Here is a 20,000-nt window from a genome sequence, read left to right as displayed (position 1 = left end):
TCGGGCTAATGTCTTCTACTATAGCCTCGGGCCTTTCTTTGCTATCATCAAACCCTAAACCTCTCTATCAGTGAAGTCCTTCAACTCCTGCCTTTACAGAACATTCTTTCTTGAATGAAGGAAAGCTCTCTGCTACTAACCTTTCACGGCATGTATATGAAATGTTTGTCTACAGCCATATCTACTTTTATATATATGTATGTATATCTTTTTTTGTTTTCCTCTTAATTACAACAGCAACGATAATACTCATAGCAAAGGTGAAAACAATTGCTACGCTGAGGACATAACAACAACATCAACATCAATGCTGATGTCAGTGATAATGGCAATGATTAGGGTGATGGTGTCAACAGGAATAACAACACAAACAATAATGTTGATGGTCAGAATGTTGTTGTTGACATGTTGACAGTAAACAACAATATTGGTTGATGACGACACGATGATGTAAATGTCAACAATAGCAAGAATGACTGCGACAACAACAACGACGATAAGGGCATTGTTGACATACTGACATACATATGTCTTTTCTTTTCTACCTGTTTCAGTCATTGGGCTGCGGTCATGCTGGGGCACCACCTTGAACCTTTAATCTATTTCTTTACTACCCACAAGGGGCTAAACACAGAGAGGACAAACAAGGACAGACAAAGGATTAAGTCGATTATATCGACCCCAGTGCGCAACTGGTACTTAATTTAATCGACTCCGAAAGGATGAAAGGCAAAGTCAACCTCGGCGGAATTTGAACTCAGAACGTAACGGCAGACGAAATATGGCTACGCATTTCGGCCGGTGTGCTAACGTTTCTGCCGGTGTGCTAACGTTTCTGCCAGTGCGCCCTTTAATCGAATGGATCAACCCCAGAACTTGTTTTTTTTTTAAGCATGGCACTTATTCTGTCGGACTCTTTGGCCGAACTGCTAAGTTATGGGGGACATAAACACACCAACACCATTTGTCAAGTGGTGATGGTGGGGGATAAAATATATCTGTTAAAATGAGATGGCAGTGTTATTTTCATTTTTGCCTAATTTAGACAATTAATTCACCACACAGCCATGCCTGCACACGGTGTTTATTACATAGTGTGTGTGCGTGTGTGTTGAATGTTTACATTGTAATCAGTATGTGTATGGGTGTTTTATATTTTCCTCAGTGTTCCATGTGGCTGTCACCCAGCACCTGATAATACTCATTATCACAATTATCAATAACAATGACACATTTTTGGAGGTCAATATAATATCAGTCCTTCAACATTTATTTGTTGATCCTATTCTGTCCACTTCCTTACAAATGACTGGCCCTGACCCTGTTTCAGTAGGAATCACTGCTGATCAAGAAACAACAAAATGTTTCCTTGTTTCTCCTTGACATTCTGATTCCAGTGCTGCTAAACTGACTCCTGTGCAGGTGGCACCTAAAAAGCACCATTTGAGCATGATCATTACCAGCGTCGCCTTAGTGGCACATGGACAAAACATTCGAGCGAGGTCGTTACCAGTGTCGCTGGACTGGCTCTTGTGCAGGTGGCACGTAAAAAGAACCATTGCCAGTACCGCCTGACTGGCCCTCGTGCTGTGCCGGTGAAACATAAACATACCCACTACACTCTCGGAGTGGTTGGCATTAGGAAGGGCATCCAGCTGTAGAAACTCTGCCAGATCAAGATTGGAGTCTGGTGCAGCCATCTGGTTCACCACTCCTCAGTCAAATCGTCCAACCCATGCTAGCATGGAAAGCAGATGTTAAACAATGATGATTATTATTATTATGTTTTCTAATCATGTGTGTCAGCCCTTGTGGCCAATAAAAAGAATTAATTATTATTATTATTATTATTATTATCAAGGTGGTGAGGTGGCAGAATTGTTAGCACACAGGGCGAAATGCTTGGCGGCAGTTCATCCATCTTCAGGTGGAGTTCAAGTTCTGTGGAGGTTGACTTTGTCCTTCATCTACCCAAGGTCAACTTTGTTTGTCATCCTTTACGGAGAGGAGCAGGGGGCGTGAGGTGGAGGGGGAGGGTGAAGGACATAAAATACAGTTTCTGTGATGTTATCAACTGTTCGCTTTTTCTCCTGCTATCTTTTGTGACCTTGTGGTGGGCCAAGTTGGAAACACTAAAAATAGTGATGAGGATAACAACAACAACAACAACATTATTAGTAATTACTAACATTATTGTTGATTGATTGGTGACAGATTAGGTTCCTTATCAAAAGGTTTGAGTGTGTGTGTGTGTGTGCTTGAAGCTAAGAACACCAGTGTGTACAAAACAATATACATTAACACACACTACCTAGATGGATGGACGCACACACATACTTAATTAAGAACATATGCACACAGGTTATTCTTTGGGGTTTATTTAAGCCTCTTTACTTAGGTATATACCTATGTACATATATGTGGGTGCATGATGAATCCCTGACAAGGACAAACACACTAAAAAGTTTTTATCCAAATCCTGACTACCTTTTTTTCATATATATGTGTGTGTGTGTGTGTATATATATATATATATATATATATATATATCGAAATTGAACCAATCCTATGACTGGCACCCGGCAGATGCCAGGACCCCTGGACTGGTGGTACATAAAAAGCACTATCTGAATCGTGGCCGATGCCAGCGCCGCCTCGACTGGCTTCTGTGCCGGTGGCACATAAAAAGCACCATCCGAATCGTGGCCGAAGCCAGTGCCACCTCGACTGGCTTCCGTGCAGGTGGCACGTAAAATGCACCAATCCGACCGTGGCCGTTGCCAGCCTCGCCTGGCACCTGTGCAGGTGGCACATAAAAAGCACCCACTACACTCTCAGAGTGGTTAGCGTTAGGAAGGGCATCCAGCTGTAGAAACATTGCCAGATAAGACTGGAGCCTGGTGCAGCCTTCTGGCTTCACAGATCCCCGGTCGAACCGTCCAACCCATACTAGCATGGAGAACGGACGTTAAACGATGATGATGATGATGATATATATATATATACACACTTGTTTTGTATGTCCTGTACTCTATTTTTTCGTTGTTTAAGAAAAATGTCCATTTCCTTGGTTTTGTGTTTGTGTTTTCGTTTCTCATAGTGTTCGACATTTAGTTGGTGTCCTGCACCCATGTATGCATGTAGCGGTAGGTACATACATATGTGTATGTATATATGCATATGTTTTATTTATTTAAATATATATATATATATATATATATATATGTATATATATAAGTCAGTAGCAGGGGCAGGTGTGCTGAAAGTGTAACTGCTAGAGTAAGAATAGCCTGGGCAATATACATACATATCTATATCTATATATATATATATATATATATATATCCACATGTACAGAGGGAGATACCCCCAGGTGATGACCAAACCAAGAGGAGATATCTCAGAGTGTATAAATAAAAATTGCATACACAAATAAACATGATGACACACAGACACCGCCACCCCACCCCCCTACCTGCCACCCCACCCCCCTCCAACAAACACCATTCACTATTTAACAATAAAAAAAAAGTCACCATTTTCAAGGATGACTCATTCAGCTGACTCTGAACACAGGGCTGTGCCTGTCTGTGTGTCTACCTATATAGATGTGAGTGGAGGGGGAGGGCCAACTATAAAAGGGTAGTGGTGGTGGTGGTGGTGGTGGTGGAAGCTGTAGTGAAGAAGCCACTGACAACTCAATGTGGTCACTTGAATGCTAGAAATAGCAGCCAATGCTGTAACTTGTTTAAAAAAAAAAGATACACTTTAGATAATGTAGTCCTAGATACACTAGGTACTATTTAAGAAGAGTGGTCCCTGTGCATGCACTTGTATACTTGTGCATCTACGCTAGCTAGTCATGACTAGTTGATCCTACATTGACTACCTATTGCAAGTGCCCATATGCAATTTAATAAATGGGGTTTTTTTAAACATAGGGTTTTTCTTTTAAACAAAATAAATAATTTTTTACACAAAGTAAATAATTTTTTTAAGGTGAACCATTCCGAAAATTTTGTCGATTCTATAACAAATGTTCATACAAATTTGGTTGAAAGTTATTAGAACATAGAACGTTTTAAGAGTAAATTTATTTACGCTGTTTAGAAAAAAAAATCTATTTACTTCGTATAAAAAAATTTATTTATTTTGTGTTTTTGTGTTTTATTTACTTTGTTAAAAAAATGATTTACTTAGTGTAAAAAAATTATTTATTTTGTTTAAAAAATTATTTTGCTTATAAAAAAACCCCAATAAATTAATAGGTAGTGGTTGTAGGATTGACTAGTCATGTCTGGCTAGTGCGGATGCGCGAGTGCGTGCAGTGCACCGGGACCACTCTTTTTAAATAGTACCAATACACTATGTCTGAATAAAAAAAAACAGGATGGTCACAGCTGGAACATCTTTGATCATAGGTCGGTCTGAATCAGAACTGACCTGGGGCTAAACAACTAGAACAAAGACAACAGAGACAGTGCATGCCATACAATAGAAGAGTAGTAGTAGTAGTAGTAGTAGTTGCAGCAGCAGTAGTAGTGATGGTGGTAAAGAAATCCTTGACCACTTGATAAAATTATCCAGGCCATTCTTTTCTTTCCCCCAGAACACTCAAGCATGAGGGGGGGAGAGAAAGGGAGTGGGTGCATTTCCTTTGACTTTTTTCTGACATGAGAGCCACCAAGTATACAGATATGTAAATGTATTTGCTTGTCTGTGTGTCATCCCCCAGGCTCTCAAGGGTCAAGGCACTGTGGCTGTACTAAGGACTTGAACTTTTAACCTTGTCCTCAATGCATGTCAACCACAGCTCTCCTCCTATGTAGGGCATTTCTTTATATTGGATTTGAAAGAGGCTTCTTTCTTGTCCACTTAACATCTGCCCCCTATTCCCTTCAGGTTATATCTATCTATAAATAAATATGGTGACAAAAGGGTTAAGATATATAATAGAGAAACAATTCTTAACCCTTTTGATACCAACCTGGTTGAAACCACTTCTGGCTCTGTAGTACAAATGTTTTGTTTTCATAAGTTTTGAATTAAAATCTTCCCCCAAACCTTAGTCACAATTTATGTTCCTAACACTAGCTGAATGATAACTAAGTTATTTTACTAAATTCTTTGTTATATTTAAAATGATTGAAAGAAACTCAGAGCATCTCAACAGAAGAAATATGGTAACAAAAGGGTTAAGATATATAATAGAGAATCAATTCTTAACCCTTTTGATACCAACCTGGCTGAAACCACCTCTGGCTCTGTAGTACAAATGTTTTGTTTTCATAAGTTTTGAATTAAAATCTTCCCCCAAACCTTAGTCACAATTTATGTTCCTAACACTAGCTGAATGATAACTAAGTTATTTTACTAAATTCTTTGTTATATTTAAAATAATTGAAAGAAACACAGAGCATCTCAAAATAAATACAGTAATGAAAGGGTTAATTCAAAGCAATGGGACTAAATAAGCATTAGATCTGACAGAGTAATCCGAATGCCAAAGGGTCGAAGCAGCCATAACTGGTAGCATCATGAGTTTGGGTCTACTTACGAGGGTTTCAATTCACTATGTTTCTCATAGAACTGTTTCAGTTGTTGAGGGGTCTGTGCCTGGAACGGAGCCTTGCCAGTTAAACATTGAAACACAATAGTACCAATACTCCATAAGTCGGCTTTAGCGTCGTATTGTAGGGACATGATGACTTCAGGGGCCTGGAAAGAAAAAGAAAAAAGAGGGAGACATTGGCTTAAGACAGATGAAAGGAGACATGGAAAGAGAAAGAGAGATTTGGGAATGTGGTTTAGTAAAACATAGATCATTATACCCACATGCATGTGTGTGTAGATCGGTGGTTTTCAACAAGGGTTCCGTGGAACCTTAGGGTTCTGCCAGCACAGTCCAGGGGTTCCGCAAGAAGTTACAAAACTGCTAAAAATCAGCAGTAATTTTTAAGTCCCCTGTGCAGATATTTGTGCATAAGACTATTAAATTATTGCACAGGGGTTCCTCGAGCCAGTGGAATGTTTCCTTGGGGTTCCGCTCCAGCAAAAAGTTTGAAAAGCACTGGTGTAGATAGACAGACAGAGAGAGACAGACAGATCAATAGACACGCAGACAGATAGATATATATTCAACAGTGAGTACTCACCATGTACATTGGCGAACCACACAGTGTTGCAGCCATAACGCCATCTTGAAGAAATCTAGCAAAGCCAAAATCAGCTGGAAATAAACATAATTAAAAGAATTAATAATTAATAATTAAAGAAATAATAAAAACAAAAACCTACTGACTTAAGAGACTCCATCTGTACAACAAACAGTTAAGTTGGTATTAACATACTGGACATTTAAAGCATTGACCCTTTCGTTACCAGCCTGGTTAAAACCGGCCCTAGCTCTGTGGTACAAATGTCTTGTTTTCATAAATTTTGAATTAAAATCTTCCACCAAACCTTAGTCACAATTTATGTTCCTAACACTAGCTTAATGATAACTAAGTTATTTTACTAAATTCTTTTTTATATTTAAAATTAATTGAAAGAAACACAGAGCATCTCAAAATAAATACAGTAACGAAAGGGTTAAATATGCATACACATACATACATAAACACACACACATTTGGTTTTGGGTTCAGTTATAATAAAAACAATTTTACACTAATCTGATGGGTTCCTCTATACTTTTGTAGAGCAGAAATTTATTATTCTAAAATGAAAATGTCGTTGACGGTGACTTCGAAGTTACGGCCAGCTAAGCTATCGTTGGACAGTTATAACTTATATATTAACGTCATCAGAATTTCACAAAAATCCATGGAGATATGAAATAATTCTTTTTTGGAATAGTGGATCTCGAAGCACACGTGTATACAAGAGATGTAGGTGTGGGCCCCACAGTAGCCTTTGAATTTTTCTATCCAAAAGGGGTTTTCCAACACCATATTTGGTGGTTGGCGTTAGGAAAGGCATCCAACCGTAGAAACGTTGCCAGACCAGACTGGGCCTGGTGCAGCCTTCTGGCTTCCCAGACCCCGGTCAAACCTTCCAACCCATGCCAGCATGGAAAGCGGACGCTAAACGATGATGATGATATTTATACACACACACACACATGTGTGTGGACAGACAGAAGCAGAGATAAATGGACAGTGAGAGAGATAGAGACACAAATAGACAGAGGGACAGAGAGAGAGACAGAGACACAAATGCAGAAATCAACAGACAGACAGACAGACGGATAGGTGTACAGATACCAAAGTAACTGGTGTAGAAAGTTGGTGGAGAGCAGAGTGTAGAAATCAGATGGACGCACAGACAGAGCAGGTGAGTTAACTTACCAATTTTTAATTTCATCTCCGAAGGTTGTGGATTTGGTTTTGAACCCTGGCACAATAGAATGTTTTGGGGCTTCAAGTCTCTATGTACAATTCCTTTGCCATTCAGGGCTTTCATAGCACCAGCTGCAAACAGAGAAAATCATTCATATATATATATATTCAAAATGTGACCTCGTGTGTACCATTGGCGATTTTTTTCCCTCTGTTTTCCCTTCTCTGGATCTTTCCTTCTCCTATGTTTCCGACGAAGAGCTCCGCTCGAAATGTTAAATCCTCCTTCTTTCCTGAGCGTCCAATAATACTATATTTGTTCCACGTCCTCACGTTGTGTTTTCTCTTTGTGTTTTCATGTTTGGATTAACTTTATATATATATATATATATTAATAATAATATGAGGGAATATTATTCCAAACTTACAGGGAAAATTCAATTTAGAAATACTAAATCAAATACTGCCCTTTGCAAATACTGATAGGGCACAGATAGTGTGTCAATAGCCAGCTGGAGAAGATGTTCTCCTGGGACTACAAGCTACAGTAGCATCCACCCTTAGGGGTTATCCACATTTAAGTGGCAAATATACTTCACATATGAGAATTATCATAAACCCAAAAATATTTTAGCTTAAATTCAAATTTTGCATTTTAGAATTAACAGTAATCAGTGATTTAAGCTATGAAATAAAATCTATTTTTAATAATTATGAGGAAAGTGAAGATATGTGGACAATAAGCGAATGATAACGACAATGGCATTTAAATGAGCAACTGATAATTAATTAAACTGTGACATTAATTGATTTAATCAATCAGAATACTGTAATTGGAACAAAATGTAAAACGTTGGAATTTATCTACATTTTAACCCCATAGCATCTAAACAGGCCAGATTCAGCCCAGATATTCTTCGGGTTTTAAGTTCAAACTGTCAAGATCCAGCCTATCACACTTACCCTACAATGTCATTCTTAAAATAGACAATCATAAAGGTGTAGGAGTGGCTGTGCGGTAAGTAGCCTGCTTACCAACCACATGGTTCCGGGTTCAGTCCCACTGCGTGGCACCTTGGGCAAGTGTCTTCTACTATAGCCTCGGGCCAACCAAAGCCTTGTGAGTGGATTTGGTAGACGGAAACTGAAAGAAGCCTGTCATACGTGTGTTTGTGTGTGTGTGTTTATCTCTCCAACATCGCTTGACAACTGATGTTGGTGTGTTTACGCCCCCATAACTTAGCAGGTCGGCAAAAGAGACCGATGGAATAAGTACTAGGCTTACAAAGAATAAGTCCTGGCGTCGATTTGCTCGACTAAAGGCAGTGCTCCAGCATGGCCGCAGTCAAATGATTGAAAGAAGCAAAGAGTAAAAAGAGAGTATATCATCAAAATCCCAAACATATGAGATGAATTTTAAAGTTGATACCAACACAATACAGGTAATTGTTGGAATATTTTCTGCCTTGTACAAGTGGTATCATTCTCATGTTGACATTGGAGTATAGAAAGTCTGAGCTTCTCAAACCGATCCCAAGAACCAAGACATGTCATGCCATCTATTTTCTTTTTTTGCATGTCTGGGGTGCATCAATTTTTATAATAATGGTGCTTTTTACGTGCCACCGGCACGGGGTCCAGGCGAGGATGGCAACGGCCACGAACGGATGGTGCGGTGGCATGTAAGAAGCACCATCCGTTCATGGTCGTTTGCCAGCCCCGCCTGGCCCCTGTGCCAGTGGCACGTAAAAAGCACCATCCAATCGTGGCCGTTTGCCAGCCTTGTCTGGCACGTAAAAAGCACCCACTACACTCACGGAGTGGTTGGTGTTAGGAAGGGCATCCAGCTGTAGAAACACTGCCAGATCAGACTGGAGCCTGGAGCATCCTCCTGGCTTCCCAGACCCCGGTCGAACCGTCCAACCCATGCTAGCATGGAAAGTGGACGTTAAACGATGATGATGATGATGTTTCATGTAGGGAGAACGACTTCCTCCAGATTTTTAGACTCATGAGAAATACTTACCTATTTGGCGTAGAAATATTGCAATTGTATCTTCACTGAGTGTTCCTTTAGCTGGAAAGAGAAGACGGAATAGCGTCAGATGATGAGGACAGGTGAAATGATACAAATAAATGCAAAGAGACGAAAAAAGGTGAGACAATAATAAGACGAAAGGGAATAATTGTATTGTACAGACCAGGTGGTCCTCACCCCACCTTTTTTTTTTTTTTTTTTTTACCTGTGGATCCTTTTGAAGCAAAGAGAGAAGACAGACGGACAGAGAGAGAAAGAACCAGACAAATAGATATATTTACCTTGAAGGTAGTCAGCTAAATCTCCCCCATTGCAATACTCCATCACAAGGTAAACATTGTTTGTGGTTTCCTGAATAAAAGAAGAAAGAGAAATGGCAGAGATGTAGTAGTAGTAGTACTAGTAGTAGTAGTGGTGGTGGTGGTAAAATGTGTAGTCGTAGTAGTGAGATTCCAATTTGTTTGAAATGAAAATTCCTTTGAGGCAATGCTCCAGCATGGCCAGAACATTCTAATGACTGAAACAAGTGAAAGGAGGGAAGATAAAGATATACAGCAACGCCACCTACAATAACAGTGTCCACAATGATGTCACACCTACAGTAACACCATTTCAAATGACGGTGTCCACAATGATGTCACGGCTACAGTAACACCGTTTCAAATGACGGCGTCCACAATGATGTCATACCTACAGTAATACCATTTCAAATGACGGTGTCCACAATGTCACATCTACAGTAACACCATTTCAAATGACGGTGTCCACAATGTCACATCTACAGTAACACCATTTCAAATGACGGTGTCCACAATGATGTCACAGCTACAGTAACACCATTTCAAATGACGGCATCCACATTGGTGTCACACCTACAGTAACACCATTTCAAATGACGGTGTCCACAATGATATCACACCTACAGTAATACCATTTCAAATGACGGCGTCCACAATGATGTCATACCTACTCTAAAATCATCTCCAATGACAATACCTACAACGACATCATGTCAATTCTCCAAGGTTACCGTCATATTGACAATAATCCAGAAACTCTACCAAGACAACAAAAAAAAATCTTCCGCAAGAGACCAACAAGCCACACAATGGCAATCTGTTTTCATAATTACTGTTGGCAATTAGCAACAGCAATTAATGAAAACAGTTTAAGTGGTACTGGCCAATATGGAGAGAGGATAGGCTCATAATTAGGCCAAGTGGAGAAGGTCTGTCATAACATTTTTTGTGCATGAGTGTGTACGGATGTATATGTATGTGTGTTTGTGTGTGTGTGAGTACATGATAGGGGCCCAGTGTTAAGGGCCCCACCAAATATCCCCTAATAAATTCTACGTACCTTACAATCCAACAATGCCACAACGTTTTCATGATGTAATCCTGATAATTCCTGCAAATATAAAAGACAAACATTATTATTATTATCATCATCATCATCGACTTAACCCTTTCATTACCAACCCGGCTGAAACCGGCTCTGGCTCTTTTGTACAAATGTCTTGTTTTCATAAGTTTTGAATTAAAATCTTCCACCAAACCTTAGTCACAATTTATGTCCATAACTCTAGCTTAATGATAACTAAGTTATTTTACTAAATTCTTTGTTATATTTAAAGTAATTGAAAGAAACACAGAGCATCTCAGCAGAAATATGGTAACAAAAGGGTTTAAATATATAATAGAGAAACAATTCTTAACCCTTTTGATACCAACCTGGTTAAAACCACCTCTGGCTCTGAGTACAAATGTCTTGTTTTCATAAGTTTTGAATTAAAATCTTCCACCAAACCTTAGTCACAATTTATGTTCCTAACACTAGCTTAATGATAACTAAGTTATTTTACTAAATTCTTTGTTATATTTAAAGTAATTGAAAGAAACACAGAGCATCTCAGCAGAAGAAATATGGTAACAAAAGGGTTAAGATATATAATAGAGAAACAATTCTTAACCCTTTTGATACCAACCCGGCTGAAACCGGCTCTGGCTCTGTAGTACAAATGTCTTGTTTTCATAAGTTCTGAATTTAAAATCTTCCCCCAAACCTTAGTCACAATTTATGTTCCTAACACTAGCTTAATGATAACTAAGTTATTTTACTAAATTCTTTGTTATATTTAAAGTAATTGAAAGAAACACAGAGCATCTCAGCAGAAGAAATATGGTAACAAAAGGGTTAAGATATATAATAGAGAAACAATTCTTAACCCTTTTGATACCAACCCGGCTGAAACCGGCTCTGGCTCTGTAGTACAAATGTCTTGTTTTCATAAGTTTTGAATTAAAATCTTCCACCAAACCTTAGTCACAATTTATGTTCCTAACACTAGCTGAATGATAACTAAGTTATTTTACTAAATTCTTTGTTATATTTAAAATTAATTGAAAGAAACACAGAGCATCTCAAAATAAATTCAGTAACGAAAGGGTTGTTAATACATCCTAATTTAATTAGCAGAGATTTTTTTATCTTGAGACTCAAATCAAAAATAATCTCCTCACATCTCAAGAATTTCCTTGAGGATTCTTGCAGAGTGTAAGAATGGTACTTTGTCAATGCAAATTCGAATTCCAGTCTCTTCCAGCCGCTTGGGAAGTATTTCTGGGTGTTTGTGCCAAATGCACCAATTACTACAGGAATAATCGTTGCCTTGGGCTACCAGTCTTTTAGTGATGATGATGATGGTGATGATGGTGATGATGAATGTAGTGGTGTGGTGGTGGTGGTGGTTATGGAGGTAGTAGGAACAGTGATAGTGTTAGAGGTAAAAGTACTAATAATGGTGGTGGTAGGGTGGGGGGTTATACACTGTAGTGATGGTCATGATGATGGTGGTGGTGACAGTGGTGTTGATAAAAGTGGTTGTACAATGGTGGTGGTGGTGGTGGTGGTGGTAGTGGCAGTAATGGTGATGGTGGTGGTAGTGGTAGTGACAATGATGGTGGTAACGACGAAGGTGATGGTGGTTGTGGTGGTGATGACGGTGGTTGTGGTGGTGATGACGGTGGTGGTGGTTGTGGTGGTGATGATGGTGGTGGTTGTGGTGATGACGGTGGTGGTGGTGGTGATGACGGTGGTTGGTGGTGGTGGTGGTTGGTGATGACGGTGGTGGTGGTGATGACGGTGGTGGTGGTGGTGTGGTGACGGTGGTTGTGGTGGTGTGACGGTGTTGTGGTGGTGATGACGGTGGTGGTGGTGATGATGGTGGTGGTTGTGGTGATGACGGTGGTGGTGGTGGTGTGACGGTGGTGGTGGTGGTGATGACGGTGGTTGTGGTGGTGATGACGTGGTGGTGGTGGTGTGATGACGGTGGTTGTGGTGGTGATGACGGTGGTGGTGGTGTGGTGGTGACGGTGGTTGGTGGTGGTGATGACGGTGGTGGTGGTGTTGATGACGGTGGTGGTGGTGATGACGGGGTGGTGGTGGTGACGGTGGTGTGGTGGTGATGACGGTGGTGGTGGTGGTGATGACGGTGGTTGTGGTGGTGATGACGGTGGTGGTGGTGGTGATGACGGTGGTGGTGGTGGTGATGACGGTGGTGGTGGTGGTGATGACGGTGGTGGTGGTGGTGATGACGGTGGTGGTGGTGGTGATGACGGTGGTTGTGGTGGTGATGACGGTGGTGGTGGTGGTGATGACGGTGGTTGTGGTGGTGATGACGGTGGTGGTGGTGGTGGTGACGGTGGTTGTGGTGGTGATGACGGTGGTGGTGGTGGTGATGACGGTGGTTGTGGTGGTGATGACGGTGGGTGGTGGTGGTGACGGTGGTTGGTGGTGATGACGGTGGTGGTGGTGGTGGTGGTGACGGTGGTGGTGGTGGTGGTGATGACGGTGGTGGTGGTGGTGATGACGGTGGTTGTGGTGGTGATGACGGTGGTTGTGGTGGTGATGACGGGGTGGTGGTGGTGACGGTGGTGGTGGTGGTGATGACGGTGGTGGTGGTGGTGGTGACGGTGGTGTGGTGGTGATGACGTGTGGTGGTGGTGGTGATGACGGTGGTGGTGGTGGGGTGTGATGACGGTGGTTGTGGTGGTGATGACGGTGGTTGTGGTGTGGTGACGGTGGTTGTGGTGGTGATGACGGTGGTTGTGGTGGTGATGACGGTGGTTGTGGTGGTGATGACGGTGGTGGTGGTGGTGGTGACGGTGGTTGTGTGGTGATGACGGTGGTGTGGTGGTGGTGATGACGGTGGTTGTGGTGGTTGTGATGACGGTGGTGGTGGTTGTGGTGGTGTGACGGTGGTGGTGGTGTGGTGGTGATGACGGTGGTGGTGGTGGTGATGACGGTGGTTGTTGTGGTGTGATGACGGTGGTTGTGGTGGTGATGACGGTGGTGGTGGTGGTGGTGACGGTGGTGGTGGTGTGATGACGGTGGTTGTGGGGGTGATGACGGTGGTTGTGGGGGTGATGACGGTGGTGTGGTGGTGATGACGGTGGTTGTGTGGTGGTGATGACGGTGGTGTGGTGGTGATGACGGTGGTTGTGGTGGTTGGTGATGACGGTGGTGGTGTGGTGGTGATGACGGTGGTTGTGGTGGTGGTGATGACGGTGGTGTGGTGGTGTGATGACGGTGGTGGTGGTGGTGATGACGGTGGTGGTGGTGGTGGTGGTGGTGGTGACGACGATAGTGATGATGGTTGTGGTGAAGTTGATGATAATGATAATGGTGGTGGTGGTGGTGGAAGCAATGATGACAATGGTAGTGTTAGTGTTAGTGGTAGTAGTAAGAGGTGATGGTCATGGCGAGAATGTTAATGGAGACACCAAACACAACGACATGAAGATGATGGCAGTGTGATGATGATGATGATGATGATGGCGGTGAAGTTAATGGTAACTTCCACAATGGCACTGACCTTAAGAATCTTTATTTCCTTGCTCAGGAGACTCTGAGACTTCCCCAAGTTCTTTTTGGTGATGCTTTTGATAGCAACAGTCGTGCAGGGTCGCTGGAATGAGAAAACAAACCATACATGGCAGTTAGACAGACAGACAGACACGTGTGTGTGTGTGTGTACAAAAAAAAACGCTGCAATGGTGACACAAGCTGTATAAATATATATATACACACACACATATATATATATATATATATATATATATATATATAACAATTTAGGAATGGCCTAAACAGGCCATTCGTCCACCAGAAAGAGCAGCCAGAACTCAAACCGCCAAGTAGTGCAATTCCGAAATAAGGTGAAAATTTAAAAACGTTTACCCTAATTCATCTTTTATACGATGCATCGTTTCGGTGTTTTTAATGATAGACCAGCTTAATTAAATTAAATTAAGCTAGTCTACCATAGGTCACACTTCATCAGTAAAAGAAACCTGGGAGAGACTAGGGTAAACGTTTTTAAATTTTCACCTTATTTCGGAATTGCACTACTTGGCGGTTTGAGTTCTGGCTGCTCTTTCTGGTGGACGAATGGCCTGTTTAGGCCATTCCTAAATTGTTATATTTATATATATTTAGTCTTTGACTATTTTCTCTTTTCCACTAGGCCGCTGGTAGCGATAAATTTTTACTAAATTTTTTGCTACCCTAAATTGATTAATTAAATATATATATATATATATAAAAAATGACATTTATACATATATATATATATATATATATATATATATATATATAAATGTCATTTTTTATATATATTTTTTTCTTCTTTTTCTTTCTTTTTACTTGTTTCAGTCATTTGACTGCGGCCATGCTGGAGCACCGCCTTTAGTCGAGCAACTCGACCCCGGGACTTATTCTTTGGAAGCCCCGTACTTATTCTATCGGTCTCTTTTGCCGAACCGCCAGGTGACGGGGATGTAAACACACCAGCATCGGTTGTCAAGCAATGCTAGGGGGACAAACACAGACACACAAACATATTCACACATACATATATATATATACATATATACGACAGGCTTCTTTCAGTTTCCGTCTACCAAATCCACTCACAAGGCATTGGTCGGCCCGGGGCTATAGCAGAAGACACTTGCCCAAGGTGCCACGCAGTGGGACTGAACCCGGAACCATGTGGTTGGTTAGCAAGCTACTTACCACACAGCCACTCCTGCGCCTATATATATATAAAAAATGACATTTATATATATATATATGTACACACACTTTTACTTGTTTCAGTCATTTGACTGTGGCCATGCTGGAGCACCGCCTTTAGTCGATCGAGCAAATCGACCCCAGGACTTATTCTTTGTAAGCCTAGTACTTATTCTATCGATCTCTTTTGCCGAACCGCTAAGCTACAAGGACGTAAACACACCAGCATCGGTTGTCAAGCGATGTTGGGGGGACAAACACAAACATATACACACACATACGTATATATATACACACACACACACACACACACACACATATACATATACACGATGGGCTTCTTTCAGTTTCCGTCTACCAAATCTACTCACGAGGTTGTAGTTGGATTAAGGCTATAGTAAAAGACACGTGCCCAAAGTTCCATGCATGGGACTGAACCCAGAACCATGTGGCCAGAGACCAAAGTTCTGACCACACTACCACACTTATACACACACACATTTATATATAAAATAGGTAAGAATACATCAGAAAGGCATAATAATATACAAGGTGGCAAGCTGGCAGAATCGTTAGCATGCCAGGTGAAATGATTAGTGGTATTTCGTCTGCCGTTACGTTCCGAGTTCAAATTCCACCCAAGGTCGACTTTGCCTTTCATCCTTTCGGGGTCGATAAATTAAATACCAGTTACACACTGGGGTTGATGTAATTGACTTAATCCCTTTCTCTGTCCTTGTTTGTCCCCTCTGTGTTTTGCCCCTTGTGGGCAATAAAGAAATAAGAAAGGCACGTATAATAGAGACAATTATTGCTCAAATGGGGCCCAAATACTCAAAATCTGGGCCACATTGAAGGAAGAGATAAGGAATCTGGTCAAACAGGTGTCGACACTTTAGGCAATGCAGTGGTCAAGCAAATGAAAGTACAATGAAAAGATGGTCAATTGGTTGCTAATGGCATCCAAGCATTTATAAAATCATTATACAGCAGAGTAAGAGTGTGTGAGTGTGTGTGTATATATATATATATATATATATATATATATATATATATATATATAATATATATATATATATATATGCATGTGTATATGTGTGTGAGAAAAACTGGAAAATCAGGAAAGCAAGATCTTGTTGAAAACGTCCACAAATAGGCAGACATCCTGAAAATTTCTATTTTCATCACAGACAGGTGGTGGTCATGTGGTAAGAATCTTGCTTCCCAACCACATGGTTCCAATTTCAGTCCCCCTTTGTGGCCAAGGCCTTGGGTAAGTGTTTCCTACTATAGCCTTGGGCCAACCAAAGCCCTGTGAGTAAATTTGGTAGACGGAAACTGAAAGAAGCCCATCGTATGTATATATATGTGTATGTGTGTGATGTTTGTCTTTCACCACTACTTGACGAGGTGGTGGTTTGTTTATGTCCCCATAACATGGCAGTTTGGCAAAAGAGACCAACAGAATAAGTTCCAGGTTTCTAAAGGAAATCCTGGGGTCGATTAGGCAGGCTAAAAATCCTTCAAGATGTGCCCCAGCTTGGGTACCATCTTGTAGTCCAATGACTGAAACAAGTAAACAACAACAGCCATCATTCTCATCGTAGTATGTTGTCCATGTTGGCATGGTTACGTCAGACCGCTCTAATCACCTATGACACTACGTTCCTGGTTTTGGGTAAAAGAAAATAGAGGAGGATCAGTTAATTATGATCTTATTCAACATATTCCCCTCTCAGATTCACACATTGGATCTTTTCGGTTTGAACGGCAGTTTTTTCTAGCAGTGTCATATGAAATTGTCACCCATAATTATGACCCTAGTATCGATCTATTGCATTTCAATCTATTTTAGGGTTAGGGGTGGGGGAAGGGTATCTTTTTTTTTCTTCACAAATGTAAATAAACCCAATCTGTTTCTTAAACGAGGGACATATTCATACGGCACAGAATGTTTTTTACCTCAAAAGACGTCATTGATTGGTTGAAATTGCAGAAATTGAAGGAAAAAAACCCACAAATATCTTACAGACTATAGAATTTTCTCAAGAAAGCCAAGAGAGAAAGATGTTTTATAAACACATTCTACCAGTATACGAAGTTTAAAAGTGTTTAGTTATACTCTTTACTCTTTTACTTGTTTCAGTCATTTGACTGTGGCCATGCTGGGGCACCGCCTTTAGTCGAGCAAATCGACACCGGGACTTATTCTTTGTAAGCCTAGTACTTATTCTATTGGTCTCTTTTGCCGAACCGCTAAGTGACGGGGACATAAACACACCAGCATCGGTTGTCAAGCAATGCTAGGGGGACAAACACAGACACACAAACATATCTATATACTTATATACGACAGGCTTCTTTCAGTTTCCGTCTACCAAATCCACTCCCAAGGCTTTGGTTGGCCCGAGGCTATAGTAGAAGACACTTGCCCAAGGTGCCACGCAGTGGGACTGAACCCGGAACCATGTGGTTGGTAAGCAAGCTACTTACCACACAGCCACTCCTGCCTATGTGTATGTATATATATATATATATGTGTGTGTGTTTGTGTCTCATCTTACAAGCATCACTATTACACACCTAAAAACATTACACATCACTGTGTAACACGCCTAAAACACTATGCATCCTGGAGCTGTATGTGACCACTTGGCCAGCTAGAAACAACAGCTAAATTTCCCTCAAAATCAGGTGATAGGAGGATACTATGGGAAATAATGTAAGTATTAAGTACATGACGGGATGGGCGTGGCTGGAATGTCTTGCTGGGTGACCACATTGCTTAGTGCACTGGTTTTGCACTGGTTCTCCTGGCCACTAGCCAGACTAGTTATTGGTGTGTGTAAGGGGAGGGGAGGGCAGTTGACAAGGGGAAGTGGTGGTGGAGATGGTTGTAGTTGTGGTGGTGGTGGTGGTGACGGTTGTAGCGGTGGTGGTGGTGACGGTTGTAGTGGTGGTGGTGACGGTTGTAGTGGTGGTGGTGGTGGTGACGGTTGTAGTTCTAGTGGTGGTAGTGATTGTAGTGGTGGTGATAGTTTGGTGGTTGGGGGGGGGAGGGAACAGTATGGTCATGGGCTTGGCTGTAACAGTTTTTAAAAGATAGACAGGAGAGAGAAAGAGAGAGAGGAAGTGAGGTCAATTAGTGCAACTGGAAACCCTGTGTGAGTGGTCATTAGGAATGTGGCCAGAGGCCAGAGTGTGAGTGTAGGAGTGGGGAGCCGAGAGGTCAAAGGAGTAAAATCACACCATAGTTGGTCTCAATGTAGGTAGCTTGACCTGGTAGAAATAGCAGCCAAATCTCCCTCAAACTACACCCTACTGTCTTGACTATGTATATATGTATGTATGAGCCGATGAGGGAAACCTCTACATGGTAGCTAGACCTCCTAGAAATAGCAGCTAAACCTCCCTCAAATCATACCCTTCTATCTTACTATCTTATCTATATATGTATGAGCTAATGAGAGAGACCTCTACATGATAGCTAGATTTAGTAGAAATAGCAACCAAATTTCCCTCAAATCGTTCCCTACTATCCTATCTTTGTATATATGTATATATGAGTCAATGAGGAAAACCTCCACATGGTAGCTAGACTTGGAAGAAATAACAGCTAAATCTCCCTCAGATCACACCCTACACTCCTGGGTATATATATATAGAGATAGATAGATAGATAGATTGGGTTTATTTACATTTGTGAAGAAAAAAGATACCCTTCCCCTAATCCTAAAACAGATTGAAATGCAATAGATCGATACTAGGGTCATAATTATGGGTGACAATTTCATATGACACCGCTAGAAAAAAACTGCAGTTCAAACCGAAATGATCCCATGCCAGCATGGAAAAGCGGATATTAGATGATGATGATGATGAGGAGGAGGAGATGTAAGTTGATGATTATGATGATGGTGATGATGATATTAAGTTAATTAGGTCAATCATATAGACAATTAATCACTGTCAGGGTTTTATTGGATGAAGGCAAAGGGGGCCAGTGGAAATAGATACCTTGTTAGGCTCCAGGTTGGTGTATTTAGGGCAATTAACTATAATCACCCACACCACTTGCATTAATTTGTTATCGCTAATTGGAGTTCAGGTGTTTAGATAAGAGTGGGTTTTAATATATTGATGGGGGGGGGGGGCGGGAGGGATTAGCAGAGATTAGGGTCTGACAGGAAGAGGAGACTATGTATTTTGTAGGGGGTGGGGAGGAGAGGAAAAGAGGAGGAGTAAGAGGAAAGGAAAAGATGAAGGGATCAATGAGTGGTGGTAGTGTGGAGGGGCAGGTATTGAGTACACAAACACCCATACCCTTATTGCAGGAAGGTACATCCATCCATCCATACATACATACATACATACATACATACACATACACACTGCAGAGAAATACAGGCACGTGTCACACGCATACACATTTCAGATACACAATCACATATAATCCACACACATACATACATACATATACACGCCAGGTACAGGTCTGGCAAATGTATATATAAACATGTATATACACATGTATATACACATGT

The 20,000-nt window shown here is 41.2% G+C and overlaps 1 protein-coding gene across 1 annotated transcript in view; it reads right to left on the bottom strand.

Annotated features, from left to right (window-relative positions):
* The window catches only part of LOC115228865 (serine/threonine-protein kinase ULK2), a gene marked incomplete at its 5' end in the record, with an annotated part of 42,106 nt that extends 27,720 nt beyond the window's left edge, over window positions 1–14,386 (bottom strand). Inside the window, 7 exons of the mRNA XM_029799336.2 lie at window positions 5,558–5,718; window positions 6,156–6,229; window positions 7,350–7,472; window positions 9,367–9,417; window positions 9,660–9,729; window positions 10,738–10,788; window positions 14,255–14,386. Of these exons, the coding sequence (XP_029655196.2) occupies window positions 5,558–5,718; window positions 6,156–6,229; window positions 7,350–7,472; window positions 9,367–9,417; window positions 9,660–9,729; window positions 10,738–10,788; window positions 14,255–14,386 (662 nt within the window). The remainder of the gene's footprint in view (window positions 1–5,557; window positions 5,719–6,155; window positions 6,230–7,349; window positions 7,473–9,366; window positions 9,418–9,659; window positions 9,730–10,737; window positions 10,789–14,254) is intronic.
* Between the last annotated feature and the right edge of the window lie 5,614 nt (window positions 14,387–20,000).

This window comes from Octopus sinensis, unplaced genomic scaffold (genome assembly GCF_006345805.1).
Source record: "Octopus sinensis unplaced genomic scaffold, ASM634580v1 Contig11200, whole genome shotgun sequence".
NCBI classification, from domain to species: domain Eukaryota; kingdom Metazoa; phylum Mollusca; class Cephalopoda; order Octopoda; family Octopodidae; genus Octopus; species Octopus sinensis.
The sequence above is the reverse complement of the archived record's forward strand: the minus strand, read 5'-3'. Positions and strand labels throughout refer to the sequence as shown.